Raw genomic sequence first — 18973 nt, 5'->3', positions numbered from 1 at the left:
GACTACTTAAATACACAGCACTCCTGTTGGTTACCTCGATCGGCAATAATGTTAATTTAGCAGGATAGAACAGCTCGCCATAAAGTGCTTGTGCCCGCACGAGGGAGGCAGCAGGATGTGATCGATGGGAAGACAGAGAAGATTTCTCCTTTCAGCAACTCTTGGACCCTGAATCACCTTTCAAAATTCGAGGCTGATACTGATTTAAAACGCAGTAGCATTCACAGTGGTGTGACAGGAAGGTTAATAAATTTACATGTATCTAAGATGCATACAAAATAAAATCACTTTAAGCCATATAGAATCTGGATGATTTCACAGAATCAAGCCCCGTTTTAAAGGAATTTAACAGGCACAGCCTAAAACATTTTATCATTTCTCAGAATCTGAATAACATCTTGTCTATTGTACAAGAAACAAGCGTGTAATATAATGAACCGCAGCTATTACATGCCGGATTGTACGAAAGGACTGTGTCATGTTGCTCACTGCATTCAAAACCAGAAACATCTTGACCTAAACCGCTGTAAGGAAGCGTGAGAATCGCTTAACTTCAGGCATTTACATCTAAGCTTATTAAAATCCGACTTTACAGTTGATATGGAAAACCAGGCACATAGAAACCAGGACCCATTGCATCCTCCCACAGAAATGTTCTCTCACAACCTTTGGTCCCTCACACTAGCTCTCCCATGTTTGGGAGACTCCAGGAGGCTGTTTGGGACACAGATGCTGACTGCACAAACACTAAGCCTGCCTTGAAGTTACCAAATAAATGTTGGGGTTTTTTTAAACTAGGTCTCCACAAATTCCTGATAAAGCTTCATCCACCAAACTTAACGCACATTCCGTGCTTAATGGCTTCACATTCACATCAAAGTGGTTTCACCCATTAGCAATAGTTTCTTTCCTACACTGTTCGCAAGATTTATTTTAGCATGCCTTGTAGTGTATGACAGAGGCACATTCCAACAGGCTATTACAACTGTTCAGAGAATCAAAACTTACCAGTCCGTTTTCCCTCCGCAACATGAAGTCCCAAAACAAGACCAGTTTCACAACAAAGTGCTTGTTCTTCAAATCAATACATGAACATTTGAGTCTATTTTATTTAACAGCTACTGTAGGCAGCCTCCGTCAAACAGGTTAAAATTATTAATATCTCTGTAGGGCGTCCACCCAGGAGCTTCTGAAGACAATGTCAATATATTAATACCAGTTTCCAAAAGCTTGCAGCAACCTACTCCTGCTGGTTGGGCTGTCACAGAACTGGTTAGAAATGGGTCTGTGATCTGCACTGTTACTGGATAGGGCAAGTTGTAGCATCCTCAGGGGGGTAATCAAAGATATTTCAAGAAGTTTGTAGGCTTTCTATCCAAACCACTTTGTCAGGTAACCCGTATTTCCAGAAAAAAGACCTCACAGTATGCTGCAAGTGTTAGCAAAGGGGCCAAAAAAGGAAATAGCCTGCATTGGAACACATAAACAAGTTGTGATAAGCCGATTAAAAGGTAAGCAATAAATAGGGCTGAACGAAGTCTCCAGGAAAGAGTTTTAGGACAAAAAGTCGATGGTACTAGATTTCATATTATTTTACAAAATGTTAGAATTAGTTTGTATGTTGCACTTTTCTCCATCAATTAAAACAGATTCTTCCCCTTTTGATCAGCTAGGGATATTAGTCTATCAGCGACAGAGCTCAGTGCAGGCACAATCCTACTGCCCGGAATATTTTCTGCCTTAAGAAAATGTTCTTAGAGTTCACCACACTCTTCTCATGCTTTGGTGATCACTAAGATGTGCACAACCTCTGCAGGACTTGTGAAAATCCTGTCTCCAGTAAACCCTGGAAGCTTTAATGATGCCAATCAAAGAAGTTTCCAGACTCTGCTTCCACAGTGTGAGAGTCACAGGAAGCAAGAAGCAGGAGGAAGTTGTTGCTAAGCCACCGCGCGCAGAAACAAAGTGAAATAAAATGCTTTTTTTCAGAACTGAGTCATATTTGCTTAATCTTTGCAGTGTTTTGCTAACTTGCTTTTGTATTCCTATACTTCCAGGGAATCCAAAATCATCTTAAGGCAGTTGTTAATTGTTAATAGCTGCAGTTGTCTTTAGGAGTGATTCTAAGATGTATGTATAGTTAAATGGAAATAGTTACTTACAACAATGGAAAAGATCTGCCAATACCCTCATTTGTCCATCTTTCGGGAATTCTTCTTTCTGAAGAACATTCAGGTTTGGGGCCTCAACTATTGTATCCGCTTTGTCTCGCTTTGTATTTAGATAGAGGGGCTTTCCTTCTGTATGAAAAATTAGGCTCTGAAAATAGGGTTTCGGGTGGCTCTAGAAGCAACTACTGCAATACATTTAAAGGAGATGATAGTTCTAAAAGCACAAGCATTTTGAAACAGCTACAGTCAAGAAAGTCTAAAAATTTGTATGCAACTTGTAATATATTATGTACTTACGGCTCGGTTTACATCAACATCAGCACAGCGATTGTCAAGAAAACCCTCCCCAGTCCAAGGCAGGGATGAAGACACCTCTTTACTTGAAAATACACATATTACTGCTGGTCCTTGTAGAAGTCAGAGCAATAGCAAGGTGTGCGAAACAGCAATAAGCTCCATCCTCATCGACATTCTTGGTCACTGAACACAGCTGTCACAAAATGTTCAAGCCTCAGATGAAATGGCTACTCACCAGCGATGGTACACAATGAACTGATGACACTTCACAGTGACAGGAAAGGTGCATGCAAGGAACAAAAATGGACTGGCACTATTATTCCAAAGGTAAATACTTGTGACTTTGTTTCCATAGGAGAAACGTTACGAAACTGGAAGATTTAATTAACTAATTAAAATAATTTTCACCAAAATATATAACTAAGACTGTTCTAACAATCATCACTTTCCTTAAGCTGAAAAACTAATGTTACATCTGTTATTGACAAGAAACAATATTTTTAGCCCTGGAAGCTACTAAATTGAAGTATCCAGACATTTGAAAGTGTTGAGTACTTTAAACTCCCATCAAAGGCAGTATACGATGTTAGACAACCAGGACTAAAACTTTTGCCAACAGTTTTGAGAATAAACATTCACATTTATAAAAAAAACCCAAAAAACAAAACACAAAACCCTGTATAGGAGAATTCTTCATAACACTTTTTTTTCCAGGAATCAAATGACAACACCTGTTGCAGGTGTGGGGTCCCAATCCTCCTTTGTAAGCTACTGGAGCATACGTATAGTATCTATCAGCAATGCAGGACTGGATGAGTACGCTCTGCAGAAAGCATCTGCTCCAACTTGTAAACTAGCTGACAACACGGACAGAGCCAAAAGTGCTTTTACAATGAACATACTACTCAGATATACACAGTCTCAAAATACTTCATGAACTCTGAAATGATTATCTAAGGAGGGGACGTCATCGGCAAAATGGAGTTGATCGATTATTTCCACACCAAATTGTTCAAGTGTCTGTACAAATTTCTGGTGCTCTCTCCCAATCCACGACCTCATTGTGTCAAACACTTGGTACGGGGTCACGTGGGCATGAATTTCAATTCCTGTCTGCGCAAGTTCTTTCAGTACATCAGGGTACGTCACCCAAGTGTTGCTTCCTCCCGAGTGGCCGCCGTCCAGCCAGTAAATTGCTTTTATGTTTTTCAAGAAGCGATCAGTATTCTTGTCTTTTTTAGCTTCCTTCAGCTCGTAAAGCAGCTGGTTCAAAACCACACAACCTTTACTGAAGCCAATCAAAGTAAATGACGCGGCACCTACAGCAGACGGTATAATGAAGTCCATAGCAGAATTATTAGAGCATTCACAACCTCTCGCTCCTTCTGTGGCTGAGCAGCCATTTGTTGCAGGAGCAGACTGCAGCTGTGATTTACAAGCAGCTATTTTCGCATCCTTGCTGATACCATGCACACTTTTCTGGGGCAGCAGAATATTCTGAGAGAGTCTGAATGCATTAACTAGCAGCGCGTGGAGATGCTTGAAAGCTCCAAAGTCAGGGCTGTGCTCTGGTGCTCCAAACATGTTGCTCAGCACAAAGTTGTCGTAACAGCTGAACTTGTGCAAGTGCATTCGGGAACACTTTACAACCCAAATAAAGCTATTAGGGAACCGGCGAGCGAGTATGGTAGCAACGTTTTCAAAACTCCACTGCTTCCACTGGAAGTTTTCTGAGTGGCAAGACATGATGTCGTGATAGTTCTGAAAAATAAAAAATATATGTATATATAAGAGATTAATTACTACACTGTAAAAATACTTCAGGTCTCTCTAGTGTACCTGTATTCATAAGAAAGGACCATAACTCACAGAGAAACATGCATTAAAGAGGTGCTCACTTGCTACGACTCCAGAACAAGAAACACATTAAAGAAACTGCCATATTTGGATTTACTTATTCTACTTGAATATTTTTACCACACATTTTTTAGTGCATCGAAGTATTTGTAATTTTTGTTGACTTCACTCCAAGAGAAAATTAAAATATTATTCAACTTAGTATGACACAGAATACATCATTTTAATGTATTATCTCCATCAGCAGAAATACTGATTGTCTTATTAAACACAAAAACAGACTTAAAATTTTGTAATAAGTCTTCTATTTTTCATACAGAAAAAAAACAACTCCCTCTCATTCAGCTGTATGGAGTCTTTATTCCTCTTGTTCACATCCATATGGAGCACAGATTAACCCCCAAGTCACGAATGATCCTCACCTCCAAATTCATAACGGCAGAGAACAGTAATTAGCTTATTTTATTAAGGAGTAATAGAGCCATACCCAGGAACAGTAATCAAAAAGGTTTCTTGGGCCATCCCAATCCTTAAAATGAAAATCCACAAAGTTCCACACCTTTTCCCAGAACAAGAGGGTGCTGCCCTTGCTTTTGGGAAGTGATGGCTTTTGAAAACACCTGACTACCCAGGGTATCATGGGTACAAACTGGAACACAGGAGGTTCTGCTTAAATATGAGAAGAAACTTCTTCCTGGTGAGGGTGTCAGAGCCTGGCCCAGGCTGCCCAGGGAGGTTGTGGAGTCTCCTTCTCTGCAGACATTCAAACCCGCCTGGACACCTTCCTGTGTAACCTCAGCTGGGTGTTCTTGCTCTGGCGGGGGGATTGCACTGGATGAGCTTTCCAGGCCCCTTCCAACCCGTGACATTCTGGGATTCTGTGGTATGTCACAGAGGTTGGCCACACACTTAAAGATAGCACTTCACATTCTCTCTTTTCAATTTCTTGTCTGCTCAGAGACTGCATGTGTCTCCTCCAGGACATGCTGAGAAAGCCTCAGCGCCTGTGCCAGACCCACGGGACAGTGTCCGGGGTGTTTGTACTACTGCACAGGGACACGGTGCTGAGCCTGCCAGGGAATACTCAACACTGCAGGTTTAGAATAATTTTGGTTGAAAGAGACCCTCAAATCATTGAGTCCACCCCTGGCACTGCCCCATGTCCCTGAGACCCTCATCCCCATGTCTGTTCAAACCCTCCACGGATGGTGACTCCAGCACTGCCCTGGGCAGCCTGTTCCAATGCCCCACAGCCCTTTGGGGAAGAAGAAATTGTTCCCCACATCCAACCTCAACCTCCCCTGGCGCAACTTGAGGCCGTTTCCTCTGCTCCTGGCGCTTGTTCCTGGGGAGCAGAGCCCGACCCCCCCTGGCTCCAAGCTCCTTTCAGGCAGTTCAGAGATCAGAAGGTCTCCCCTCAGCTCCTGTTCTCCAGCTGAACCCCCCCGGTCCCTCAGCCGCTCCCATCACACTTGTGCTCCAGCCCCTCACCAGCTCCGTTCCCTTCCCGCGCCTCCTCTCCCCTCAGAGCCTCTGACACGATGTCAGTTGCCGTCTCCTCCAGAAACGTCCCCCCCAGGCAGGGCTGTGGCACAAGCCGCCCCCCCGCTGCTCCATTGCGGGTTTCAGGAACGGCCCGCACGCTGCGTTCACCCGTCGGCCAGGGGCAGGAGACGCTCTCCCGAGGCAGAGCGGGCCGGACACGCAGCTCGCCACTGCCGCTCCCCCGGGCCGCTCCCCCGGCCCTGCCGCCGGCCCCGCCGCCGGCCCCGCGCCGCCCGCCGTACCTGCACGTCCCCCGGGAAGTAAACGACGTGATGCTGCGACGGGGCCGGGCCGCGCGGGGCCGGCGGCGGCAGCAGCAGCAGCAGCTCGTTGACCCGCTGCGGCTCCGCGCCTGCCACCTCAGGCAGCCGCAGCCAGGGCGGGCTCAGCCGCGCTGAGGAGAATCCCGCGCCGCCGCTTGCAGGCCCCGCGGCGCAGGCGGCCGGCGCCCCGCACAGGCTCATGCTCCCACCTAGGCGGAGCGCGGCAAGGCCGGCGAGCCCCCGCAGCAGGGAGGCAGCGACCGGCGGGCAACGCCGGCTCATGGAAGCGCCGGCCCCGGCAGCCGCGGCCCGGCCGCGCACTGCGCCTGCGCACCGCCCCGCCCCGCCCCTCCGGCCTCCGCCTCGACACGCCCGGCAGGGGGCGTCGCACGTGCGCGGTGACGTCACCGGAGCCTTTAAAAGGCGGGTGGCGGGAAGCTGGTAACGTCGTTCCTCTGGGGGGATCGCGGGTCCTCGGGCGCTTCCTTCAGCGCGGCTTGGGCTCCGGCACCGCCTTCTGCCCTCGCTGGGATAAGGCTGAGGCCCGGCTGGTGTCCTAAATGGCACTGGGCTGGTGAATCCTGAGGGGACGTGGGTGTCCCTGCTCTGGGCAGTGTGGCCCAGAAGGTCACCCAGCAGGGTGGTAAAACCCCAGAGTGCTGCTGGAGAAGTCACAGCACTATGGGGTGTCCCGTACTCCACACGGAGCAGTTAGTTTCAAAACAAAGAGGTATGTGGATTAGTTTATTTCTGAAGAGTGTTGTGTTTAAAGTAAGAAAAAATGGGGAGCTTAAATATGCTTACTTTGGTTGTACTAGTGAACCACATGGAGTAGAAGCTCTTGTATCTATAACTGTGAGAAACTCAGCATTTTACATGGCAAACAAAGCAAGGAAACAGCCTTTCCTTTATTCCTGAGTATTTTTGTTTTTTCTAGAATTTTCATATTTCATGTTTTTGTTCCTTTTTTTTTTTTTTTTTCTCACAGTCTAGTTAGAAGTGCTTGTAGATAAACCTGGGAAAGCTCCAGATACTAGGTCTGGCTCTTACTAATTGGGTCAGTTGTGCAAGAAAGCCGAGTTAATTGATTGCATAATAGAGGAATTTGCAGCCAACTATTGGCTCCTTATCTTGAGGGAAAATTCAACAAATAAAAAGGATGTATGGGGTTATTAAGGTTATTTGTCAATGTGGCAAACTAGTAACGAGTAGAGTGCTTTAAAGTAGCTTATTCTCCAAGTATAAATTCAAGCCTACATCTTTTTGGGCAGCCTACTCATGGAAGACCCAGTTTGAGCAATGGTCCGTTCAAGCGTCTCCTTGGCACACTTTTGTTTTTCATGGGTTTGTCTTTGGGCTTGTCCCAGAGCAAGCTCAGCCGATCTTACTTCCCATGTTCTAAAGCTCCTCCAGAAAGCAGACCTTGTGATTGTGGTCCATATGCAAGCTCAGAAGAACATTGCCTTGTGATGTATGCTTTGAGATGTAATTGTTTATTGTGTGAGTAATATGTGTTTTTCTTTACTTGCAGAAATCAGAACAAGGTTGATGCCTGGTCCCCTTGATGAAGAGGGTAAGACCTTTTAAAGGGTATTTTTTCACTTTGTGTGTTTCTAGGCATAACGGGGATTAATTAAAAAAATGTGACTTCTGTGTTTTATAGACTTTTATTTTAAATTGCTTATTTTGAAACTTCAACGTTACCATTTCTTGTATGAAAATTATCTTTGATATGGTTAGAGCTTTTTTCAGAAAGCCTGAAAGAACAAAAAAATCCAACTATTTTCTCACCAGCAGATGGTGCTGTGCAATGTGGTTTGAAAAATCTGCATCAGAACAGCCATCTGATGATAATCGCTTTTGTGTCTTGGGAGCCTGTGGTTAGAGGTGCGTTTCAGCAATGCTTTCTTTCGTTTAGCAGCTGGTCCATATAGGCAGTATTTCTAATACCATTATAGTAGAGTTAGTGTTCATTTCCAAAGTCTCTCTTTGGAATTCCTCTGAGAATTCCTGCCTGTGCTGCCAGCTCTGAGCGATTTAGAACTGTGGAGTGGATGAGGCTGGAAGATGTATATTAATCTTTTATTGCGTATTTACCATTTTCCTGTGGCATACATCAGCTAGGAAGTGTATGTTTAATCTGTTCATACAGCCGTTAGGATAACAGTCTCCAAATACTCACTTTGAAGAGCTGCACAATAAGTCAGGTGTAAGAACTTAAAACACTTCTTGATGAAATTTCAGGCTGTGTTTGGGAAAAAGAGTAAAAATGGTTGCCTGAATTAGCTCCTGAGCTGATGCACATAAACCAGTAGTTTGATTTTTCTGAAAAGATTGAATTGAGCTATTTAACCTGCCACCTGTATGTATCAGCAATCAATTATGAAGATCATAAACTGTCTGTCACATAATCAGAAGGATACTTAGCTGTCTGGAGGAGTAGTAGAAAACTCAGACAATAAAACATATCAAATAAATGTTTGCAGGTGTAGGGCCCTGTTTCACCCTTGCTTCTGTACAAGCAGGAAGGTGGGGCTGTGCTGCAGTTAGTGGGCTCTGTATGGAAGGAAGATTAATTTAGGAAAAAGAGTTAAGGTTCCTAAAAGTCTTGTGAGGCACCTGCACTTGCCTGGAGTGCAACTTACTGTGCAGGGGCCAGCTAGAAATATTCAGGTGTTCACTTTGGAATCTTCCCCAGGCAAATTCTCCTTCTGGTTTGAGTTTTGGGGGTATTTTGCACCTGTGCTTTCTAGATTTTTCTCTGTGAGCATGCCCCAAGGCTGAAATCTCAGTGGAAGCTTCCACAATGCTTCTGCTGATGAAGCAAAATTATTAAGGAAAAAAATCTTTAACTCCTTCCATACAACTATTTATTTCAGTTTGTTTCTTAAGCCAATTTTGAGTGGCTTGGTCTGTGCTGACACTAAAACTTTTAATCGGAAGGGCTAATGAAACCTAGTCACTTCTGTTGCCCATTAGGTATTGTGCTAAGGAAATAGGTAGGAGCTGCTAAATGTATAAGTTTAAGAAAAAAAACAAGTGGTCTGCTTTTCTCATATGAAGTAGATATTAAAAAAATTGCCCACAAAAGCCATTCTGTGGTTCTGTGAAAATTATAGAAACAATATAATGCCCGTACTCTGAAAATGTAGTTACTTGGACCCTGATGGCTAAGGCAATCACACAAGCAGAGCTCTATTAGCATTAATGTTATCTGATAAAGTTGTCAGGATCCAGCTGAGAGAAGTGGCTAGGAGAATGAAAGCTTCCATTTTGGTTGATATTTTTGAGAAATGTGAATAATTACTATCTGTATCTTGAAAAAAATAAAAATCTGTGCTCTTGTCCTCTTGTAGCCTTCCTCTGGTTTCTCCAGGTAAGAGATTAGCCTGTCCAAAAGGTTTTACAGACCTTATTTGTGTTCTAGTGATGTTTATGGTAACCAAAGGTACTTCTGCTCAGAAATCCTTATATAGTGTGTTAGTGATGCAACTGTTAACAGACAATTAAAGCTAATATATAAAATGGTATATAGGCTTTCATCTTCTTCCCAAATGCCATGTCCTGTGTGCCTGCACTGGGCAGTTCACTGCCTGCTACAGGTTGGACAGAGAGGTAGGGTGCAAAGTGTTTTTTTTTTTCATGACTCTGCACAAGTCTACCCATATATCTCAGGGAATCTGGCAGAACGCATGTGTATTGTGGTTGATTAGCAGTGATGAAAGCTGCTCGTATCAAAATTAATTCCTCTGGAGAGAGCTAATGGCTTATTCACCACTTCAGTGACTCTGAGCTCCCATACAGACCTCTGTGGCTGCCTGCAGAGTGGTTAATTAGTTTCAGAGGCGACTGTATCCACAGCTTATAAGTAGAAAGAGTACCACTGCAAGAGTCATCTGTGCTACAATCAAAGCACTTTTTCTGGAATCAGCTACATTTGCATATGTTCTTTCATTCAGAACACATGCAAACAGCACAGAATGTAATTCTGATTGCATGTGTTTTCTCAGACCAAGAAAATATGCTGTAGCTTGTTTTAATCATACCATTTAAATTAAAGCATTTTGATAGATGCTTCACCAAAATTCTAGGTGAAGAACAACTGTCTGGTGATGTGACAGTAATATCTAATATATATGAATTTCTATCTGTCCATATGTAGCAACTGTAATATTTCATGGTACTTCAGAAAAAACATACTTCCTCCCCAACTAATTTGCTATGTGCATATATACATATTTGCATGCCTGTGTATTGTATTTCATGTTGAAATTTCCTTTTAAACATTTTGGTTTTGAGCTGCATATGCATTCAAATTGCTAGTTTGCATTTTGGCAGGGGATTGGAATAGCTGTGCAAACACCTGTTAAATACTGATGGAGAACTCCTTTGCAGTTGATGTGCAACTGTGTCTTTCAGTGCAGGCAGAATTTGCCAGGCCTGGCTCCTCGTTCTTCCAGGTACAGAACACTTTAAAGGACCGAGTTACCTGTCTCTGTGCTGAACTGCGCACAGAGAAATTCCCAGCGGCTACGCGGTGATGAATGGCTAGGTTGTGACTCGTAGTTTTATTAGCTTATTAGTGGCAACAGTTCAAATGAAATTACAGCTATTATGCTCCATTATAAGTACTAAACAATTTACTTCTGCTGAAATTCCTACTGACAGCTCTGCCTGCCAGCATCCATCTTTTGTGTGTGTATGGATATTCAGGAGAGCATAGGGGAGAATAAATTACTCTCTTGGCAATTTACTGAGTTGCATGAAAGTGAGAATAAAAGCTTTTCAGCATGAAAAATAAATCCTTGCTCTTTTTCTGTCAGCTGTGTGGAGAAGCCACTAAAATAACAGGATATGTGATCTTATTTCTGTTTTTTTTTTTATTGCTGAAAAAATAGGGCATATAAAGAACTATAAAGAGAGACATCTTTGTCTCTTGTGCTGTTTTTCCTGTGGAAACTGGTTTTGTTTAATCATGCAGTCTGTCTACCTGTCAGTCCTTCCCAATGACCTTATTGCCCACTTCACATGAAAAGTAGAAGTTGTAGAGCAAATCATCTGGGAGTACTGGGGAAACTGCTGAGTGAATAGGTGAGGATGACTCAAACTAATGCCTCTATTGAAGGAAAATTGGGGAGAATTTCACCTTTTTACAGTGTGATTGAAAGCAATAGGCTGAAAATTCAGTATGTGTTGGCTCTGCATACCGGAGTCAGCATATACTGTCTCTGTCCTTGTCCAGTTCACAGAGGGTGCAGTGGATGGGAAGGGCAGGAATTACTTCCATAGAAAAGTTGAAGACAAAGGGCACGAGTCCATAAAACAAGTTTAAGTAGTTCTGCTGATCACGGAATATGTAGTTAAATGACAAAGTTCCTGTGCTTTGTGTTTTGTCAAAGTATATGAGAAACTTGTGACATAAGGAAGCTGTATGCTGTCTGGTATAAATCAATATAAATTGGGAAATCCTGCCTGGGACATAGAAGAATGCACAGTGGCCCGGGGAGAGGAGTAGGAGAGGATTTTCTTGCTTTAAAACAAATGGACCCAAGCTCAGCTCAACTACCTCTGGAGTTGGAGGTTTGTCTGGCAGTGAAATTAGGAAATCTTTGGCTTGTGCATGCTTGTATCTCAATTTCCCTTCTCTCTTAGAATATTCTGACTTTGTGGATGGGTACTGTGATATATTCAACATGAGACTAACTTCCGCCATGCCTTTTATTAACTATGCATGCACGAAAATTAGGTCAGAATTTGGCCTCAGTATCTTTGCACCACGGGTTTCTGGAATGTATACCATGTCCTCTGCTCTAGTTTTTCTTTCCAGAATTCTGTTGGTACACTGCTTGTGTGGTACATCACACAAGTAGGGAGAAAATAGGTGCTCAACTTGAAACAGATCTTCATCAGAGACAAAATTTGTGTAGGTGAAGCACTCCAAAAGCTCAGGACTCTGGTTCATTTGTTTATGGGATGGTGGTCTAAAAAGGTGTTATTTGAGTAGAATAAGGTTATATGAAGTAAGGGACAGAGTCAGCTGTGTGATTTCCAGTGGATAGAGATTATTCAGTAATATTTTGACAATGGAAAGGCAACATTTGTGCATTTGCAGTATCAAACCTCTAAAGGCAGTTCTTCATTCCTCTTAATGCAAATCGTCCTGTTGCAGTCAGTGCATAGCTTGGGAGACTTCAGCACATGTACTCTAAATACTGTAAAAATAGGTATCTCAAAGAACTGAAATAATTAATCATTCAAAGTGTTTAAGCACATGCTTCTGTTCAGATTTATATAGACCCAAAAGGCTGTCTCAATGTTGAGAACCATTGGCATTCGGTAGGGCTGGTTTTATATAGCATTAGCAAATACCACAGAATGTCTCAGGGAGGAGCAGGCAAGGAAACAAAATCATGTTACTCTACTTTAGCCACTCGTAATAGGCAGCTCAACTCCACTGCTGGTGGGTGAAAGGATGTACCTCCAGATACTGGGTTAGAGCCAGAGAGCCATTTAGGAGACTGTACAGCAAAAGGATGCCTGGTGTTGGTTTGGTGTGAACTGCCAGCAACTTCCCTTGCAGCCCTTACGGAAATGGAGAAGCCCCAATTCTATGATCTATTTTTGAAGATGTCTTAGTAAATTCTTAAACCCGAGTTAATAAATGAAGCCATTAATGCAGCTAGACTCCCCAGCCTGTTTAGTAAAATGAACAAAAATGGTACCGAGCTACTTTCTGTCTTTAAATAAAACAAGGATTTGCATATACTTTAAAAATATATCCTCTCAGAAACTTAGATTTTATTGAGAATGGCAGTGTTTGGATCCATTTTAAGAAAAGTTATATACGAATAACTTTCTGGGAGAAGAATACATGATTTTCTTCTGCAATGACTGCTTTTAATTTTCTTAATGCACTTTTCACTGTTGTTTTGTCTGAATACATTTTTATTTTTGTTCCTCCAGACAGGATCCTGCTACAAGCATTTTTAAATCAGACATTAATAGCGTAGTTCACAGTTGTTATTGCCAGTGCTGAAACACAAATACTGCATTTGTGTTCGGAGGAAAAAGCAAACATCCGATCTTAATTATGTGCATTTGTGCTTTCTTCTGTGCTTAAACAATCTGCCATAAGGAGTTTCCATCACTAGCAGCTAGCTGTAGGTCCAACTCAGAATCACCAGCTGGATGGTTTGCATTGCTGGGGGTTTTGTCCCATTTTTTGCTTGTTGTTTTTAAATGGCAGAATTGCCAGGGAAACTTGGAGCTTTGTATGATTCCTTTATCCATAAGTAAAAATACTAGGAGAGACTTTGTGTTGAATGCATTCTAGTGATAAGCTTTAAAACTTGAAAATCCTGCATAAGTCATTCAGGCTTTGGGTTGCTGATCAACAGTTGAAAGATGCTATTGTGGTTCATCATTCTCTGGTGGATTGCTAAAATCATGTCACAATTATTCCTCCTTCCATTTTGTAAGGTAGGGGAGGTGCTGGACTTCAGTGTGAGTAAACTCATGTAAAGACATTCATACTTTGCAAAGAACTATCAACAAAAATTCCATGTATGTTAAAGAAGATAAGAAAATTCTATTAGTTGTTGTGGAGCTTGGTCTGATCTCATTTGTGGAAACAAGGGTGGAAACAGGGCTATTATGAGCTAAGTGCCAGGGAGTGCTCAGAGGACATCCAGCAAGGACTCCAGTCAAATCCCTGCTCAGATAAAAGAATATCAGCTACACCTGAGAAGGGTTGGGTGCCATGGAGAGACCTGGGCCTTCATTAATTGAGTTGTGGCAAGTAAACCAGGAACGGTGTTACCTGAGATTCCAAGTATTTGCAAATTGTACCACTGAACAAAGTAAAATTTCAGCATATTATTTTTGGCTCTATGTAAAGCCATTTATACTTTTTTCTCATTTTAAAATCTGGTCTTCTAGCATTTTGGTTTGGGTTGGTATTGTAAACAGTTGCAATTGTTTTTAATTATTTTGTAATATATTTAACCGAATAAGAATCTGATCTAGCTGGCAGTGAACGGCAGAAAATTTAGATTTGATTGACTTGTCCCGCTTTTCATATAGCATTTATTCTCTCATTTAGAAGCTTGATTATAATCTAGAGACTCTTGTTAGTGTTGGCTAAAAGGAGTGTTACCAGCAAGATGTTTTCATTTTGTTTGCAGCTGGGAAGGTTTTGTTAAATGAGTTGTTTTGCCACAGCCATAGAAATAGTCGGTTGTTTTTTTCTGCAGTGTGATGTTGAGTCCAGCAGACTGAATATCAAGATCTTTCTTGAGCAACACACATTGGTGGCTTGGAGAGATAAGCGCTGATAATTATATTTTAAAGTTTGGGAATCCATGTTCAAGATTTGTTTTAAATCACAGTGATATGTTAATTGTTCATCTTGACCATAGAAAAGTATATACCAATTATTACTGCCCTCTGAAAGCAATTTGGGCTGATACATCTTGTACTCTTATTTTTAAGTAGTGGAAAGAAGTTCAGTATTTATGAAGTCAGCTCATTTCTTTTGAGCTGTTTGATGCAGAGCACTCAACAGGAAGACCAAGAGGCCTGTCTTTGGAAAATGAGTTATTACTTAGGTGTTACTTTATAGTATGGATAATGAAGCTAATGTAGGTGGACAAAAGCAGATTAATTAAATACATCTTGTCTGTTTTCAATAAATGCCTTTCTCTGTCTGTGCAGAAGACCTTTATTTTTAGCACACTGAAATAAAGGAACAGAAGCGATATCAGACCAAATTAAAGGAAACTCAGTGTGTACATATTGGATATTTGTGATGAAGTCAGTTGGAGACAATGAACTTTGAGAAATGAAGATAAACTGAACTTAAACACTAATGGGACAAGGGGAGGCAGTGTCAGTCCAGAACTCCTACCTGGTTCAGCTGGGTACTGGTGATAGAGGGAACTAACTAACTAACACCTTAAGGGTGTCTAGTTTAGAGATGTATGTGACCAATTATAGTAAGAAAAACAGGGCCTCATTGAATGCAAAGATAAGTCTTACAGCATCCAGCTGTATCCTTGGGGAGATGAGATAATGAAGATTTTCAGCAAAAGGGGGGCACCAATGTAGTTTCAACTGACTTGGCAGTTTGGGTTCCAGCCAATTCAGCATAATGAGCCAAAGGTAAACAGTTCACTGTGATGAAGCTGAAGGAGCCTTCATCCAAAGATCCCTCCTCAAGACCACCAGGTGGCACCACGCAGGTGCAACAGGGAGGGGTCAAGGAGAGGGCTATGGAAATTATTACCTGGGACTCATTTTAATAAGAAGCGGGGAAAGGTCATGAATATATGTAGGTGTTCCTGGGGCCATTATGAATATGTAACCCCTTACTGTATTTGAACACACCTCTAATTGTTAGAAGTTGCACATGAATGGTGGCTTGATCCCCTTTGTGCCCAATGTCGAATAAACATACCTGCTTTACAGCCTTGCGAGTTGTAAAGTGGTATGACTTCATAGGTTGTAAAGTTGTTTCCGCATGTCATTAGCAGATAGGTTTGGAAAAGCTGGAAGCCAATCTTATTTTGTTAATAAATATGAAATAATACATAGAAGGAAAAGTGAGGTTTTTGTTCTGACAAATCTGTTTTTCTAATGCTTACAGGTATTGGAGGCAGCTCCTGTGTGAGCACACACAGATGAACAACAGGTGCTACCTGAGGCAGCAGCGCACGGGGGCTAGAGGTCACCATTCCTCACAATGGGAAAACTGAATGAATTGGGTTGTGGAAATCTTTAAAGATAAGATGACAGCACACTGTCTTTACATGAAGACTGGATATAAGTAATCCTGTATTCTGGAGGATGTTTCTTGTCCGTCTGTCCTTGGGCAGCAGAGGTGTGCTGTGAAGAGTTGGCCTGTGACCATGGGAAGGTGCTGGAATCACTCCAGAGCACTGTAAGCATTGCGCATCATGTGTGTTACTGAAATACACTGGGTAATTTTGGAAAAGGGGAAGCAATTTCCATATTAAAAAAATGTATCTATGTATAATCATGTGTCTTAAACATATTTTAAATCTCAGCATGGAAGAACTTTGTATTGAATTGTTGAAGCACATGAATTAATCCTAAGAGACTGTTTGGGGAAGCACAAATGAGCAGTGTGAATCTGGATTCACTCCATGTTCATGACTCTGCTTAGTTCCAATGGTTTAATTAGGGAATGGTGTCACATATTGCTGTAGAATATTGGATTTATCTGTCCCTATCTTGTAATCTTTTGTCTTCAGTAAGAAAAAGAGAGCATAGTCTTCTTTGGAATGGTTTTGAAGGCATGAGATGAAAATATTATTCAGAGATGGATAAAATTAATATATAACTTTAGAAATATTAGCAGTGATGTTACCTGACCTGCTCAAGATATATTAGCAAAGAATGTCAGTAGTCAAGAGCATTTACATTTCCTGTCTCCCAGTCTTTCTTTTTACATCTTTTCCAGACCAGTCTACAGAATGGTGCAGTCAACAGAGCCGAAATATTGTATATATATTTTTCCTACAATGAACCTGCTTGTAAGTAACTTACCTCTTTAGGATTTTTTTGGTTTGTTTTTTTTAGATGAGAGGAAAAGGAGTGAAGGACATATATAGTAACACAAGTTAAATATGAAAGAATGCTTGGACATTTCATATTGATACTTGAGAAAGAAATGGGCATTACCATAAATTAACAAAATGGAAAAGTATTTTTCCTGCTGTGAATAGAATGCCTTGACTAACAATAATTGTGGTTTCACATCTTGGAATTGGGGTCAGTGGCCAGGAAGTGTTCATATAACAGATTTGTAAGAAATGTATAACTTCCTCTGGCTAACTAAAGCAAGAGTTCACATGTTACACCTACTTCACATATGCTCATTTGATTATTGACTTTGTGGGATGTAAGGTGGTCAGCCAGTGCACTAAATTAATGCTTTTGGGAGATGTTTTTGATCCTTATTTACAGTTCAGGTAGTAATGCTGGTTTCTGTGCTGCACAGCACCTTCAAGTTGCTGTCTAAAAAAATTCGAATACTGTATGAACATCTGTAGACATAAACCCTGTGTGCCCTGAAGTCCTTTCAAAAATCTTATTTGCCTAGAATTACATGTAAGAACGTGGTTTGGTAGAATCTGTGCTGTGTTGCTGTCATTTAGCTATTGCAAGGAATGTTACACAAGGTACTGATGAACAAAAAATGTGTTGTAAATAATCCTGTGTTTAGTAGTCTTCCAAACTAGAGAGGGATTACAGTGAATCAGACAAACTGTATGTAGTGTTAGCAAAGATACAATGATGCAAATGGCATTTTCTGTTGAAATATGAACATCCAAAGTTAGTGCATCCTGCAGCAGAACCATCGGAATCCATTGATCCAACATGTGCTGCTCCAGAGTGGTGATGATGAACCTCATCCATTTCACACCAATATCTTACCTGCTTTAGCACTTTTTCTGCACCTCCTTTTTCTTCCTATCCTGTTACTTAGAATAATTAGGCCAAAATAAGAGATGTTTTGGCTTCCAGTTTGTTGCTGCTTTGTCAGATCTGATACAAGTATTTTTGCTGAAGTCATTTCTGTTTAAGTGTAGTTGCTACTCAGATATTTTCTGCTGGGAACTCAGTTAGCAGCTGTGCAAGAAGCTACAAAAAATGAGGGTTTCTTGTGATAAATTTGTAGACTGAGACTTCTGAAGCCTGGGAGCAATCTTGAGTGCTTAACTAGAATGAATTAAGGAGCTTGATTTCCTAACATTATTGTCTGGGACACTTCAGATAGCATGATACGGTTACTCCAAAATTAAGCCAAGGAAAAGCATCAGAAATGTTTGAGGATATGGCTGTACAGTGGATCTAGGTTTTGGAATCTCAAGTGAAGGGGTTCCAAATTTGTGGAAAGAAGTAAAATCTTCTCAGGACAAATAAACCTCTTAGTGTTTTTCTAAAAAAGCGCCATTTCACTGCCTTTTAATGATGTAGTGCAGCTCCATGTACTTTTGGGGGTTTTGTCTCCATATGTTTAATAGTTTTCACCTGCCAGACAAACTACCACAGATGAACAAAGGCTGATCTGCGCTTTTGGACAGATTTGCGTGAAGTGAGTGAAAAGCAGTGTAATCTGTATGAACAGCTCATGGGGAGACCAAGTGTTGTCAGAGCTCTTAGCGCTCAGCTGATCTCTGGAGTTTTATCACTAGAACTTCAAGGACTGGATGTATTTTGTCAGACCTCCTTATTCTAGAAGTAAGGTACAGGATAGTCGAGTTCTCAGAAGAAATTAGATGAAGGTAGGAGCTGGGGAAGACGAGAGGAGCTTTTTCTGTATATTAAATTCGCGATGTATGACTCCTGAATTTCTAATAATACATTTTGTTCAAGTGCTGGTCCTTTCAGATAGTGCTGGGTTTTCTGAAGCTCTATTTTGTGCGTAAAAATTAACCTGTTTGCAGGTCATATTAGTTTCCGTAATGTTTCAGTTTAATACTTGCAGCATGGGTATCTGTATTTGCTATTAACCCAGTCTTGAAAAACTACCCTGACCAGGAGCATAGTTCTTTTCCTGGGATCTCCTGAACACTTGAGCTTTTTTAACCTCTTCATAAGAGAAGCAGAGCCCAGCTTTGACCCTCCTATTCCCTAGCCGAGTCCAATATACTGTGATTTAAATTAGTTATACCTTGCAGAACAATGCTGATAGCAGAAAGGTCTTGGAGTTGGTTGTTTGGTACCACACATTGTGTGGTTCTGGGAAGTGGGGGAATAGGTGGGGAGATGGCCCTCTTGCCCAGACACTTTGTAGTACAGAATTTAATGCCCCCC

General features: G+C 41.6%; 2 protein-coding genes across 3 annotated transcripts in view; one reads left to right on the top strand and one right to left on the bottom strand.

The window, feature by feature from the left end:
- Positions 1–1066: 1066 nt before the first annotated feature.
- Positions 1067–6437, bottom strand: C7H2orf69 (chromosome 7 C2orf69 homolog). The gene is made up of 2 exons (XM_065841534.2): positions 6113–6437; positions 1067–4229 (listed from the first exon to the last, which is right to left on the bottom strand). The coding sequence occupies exons 1-2, from the start codon at positions 6413–6415 to the stop codon at positions 3390–3392; spliced, it is 1143 nt and encodes a 380-aa protein (XP_065697606.1). The 5' UTR covers positions 6416–6437; the 3' UTR covers positions 1067–3389.
- A 298-nt stretch (positions 6438–6735) lies between these two features.
- Positions 6736–18973, top strand: part of SATB2 (SATB homeobox 2) — a 176358-nt gene continuing 164120 nt past the window's right edge. For both annotated transcript variants that reach the window (XR_011740134.1, XM_065840845.2), the window contains exons 1-4: positions 6736–6863; positions 7665–7706; positions 15777–16070; positions 16614–16686. Coding sequence is in view for 1 of the 2 variants with exons in the window: in XM_065840845.2 (XP_065696917.1) it covers positions 16039–16070; positions 16614–16686 (105 nt within the window). In the remaining variant the exon portion in view is untranslated. The remainder of the gene's footprint in view (positions 6864–7664; positions 7707–15776; positions 16071–16613; positions 16687–18973) is intronic.

The sequence above is a fragment of the Patagioenas fasciata genome, chromosome 7 (genome assembly GCF_037038585.1).
Source record: "Patagioenas fasciata isolate bPatFas1 chromosome 7, bPatFas1.hap1, whole genome shotgun sequence".
NCBI lineage: Eukaryota > Metazoa > Chordata > Aves > Columbiformes > Columbidae > Patagioenas > Patagioenas fasciata.
This window is presented reverse-complemented; position numbering and strand designations above follow the sequence as displayed.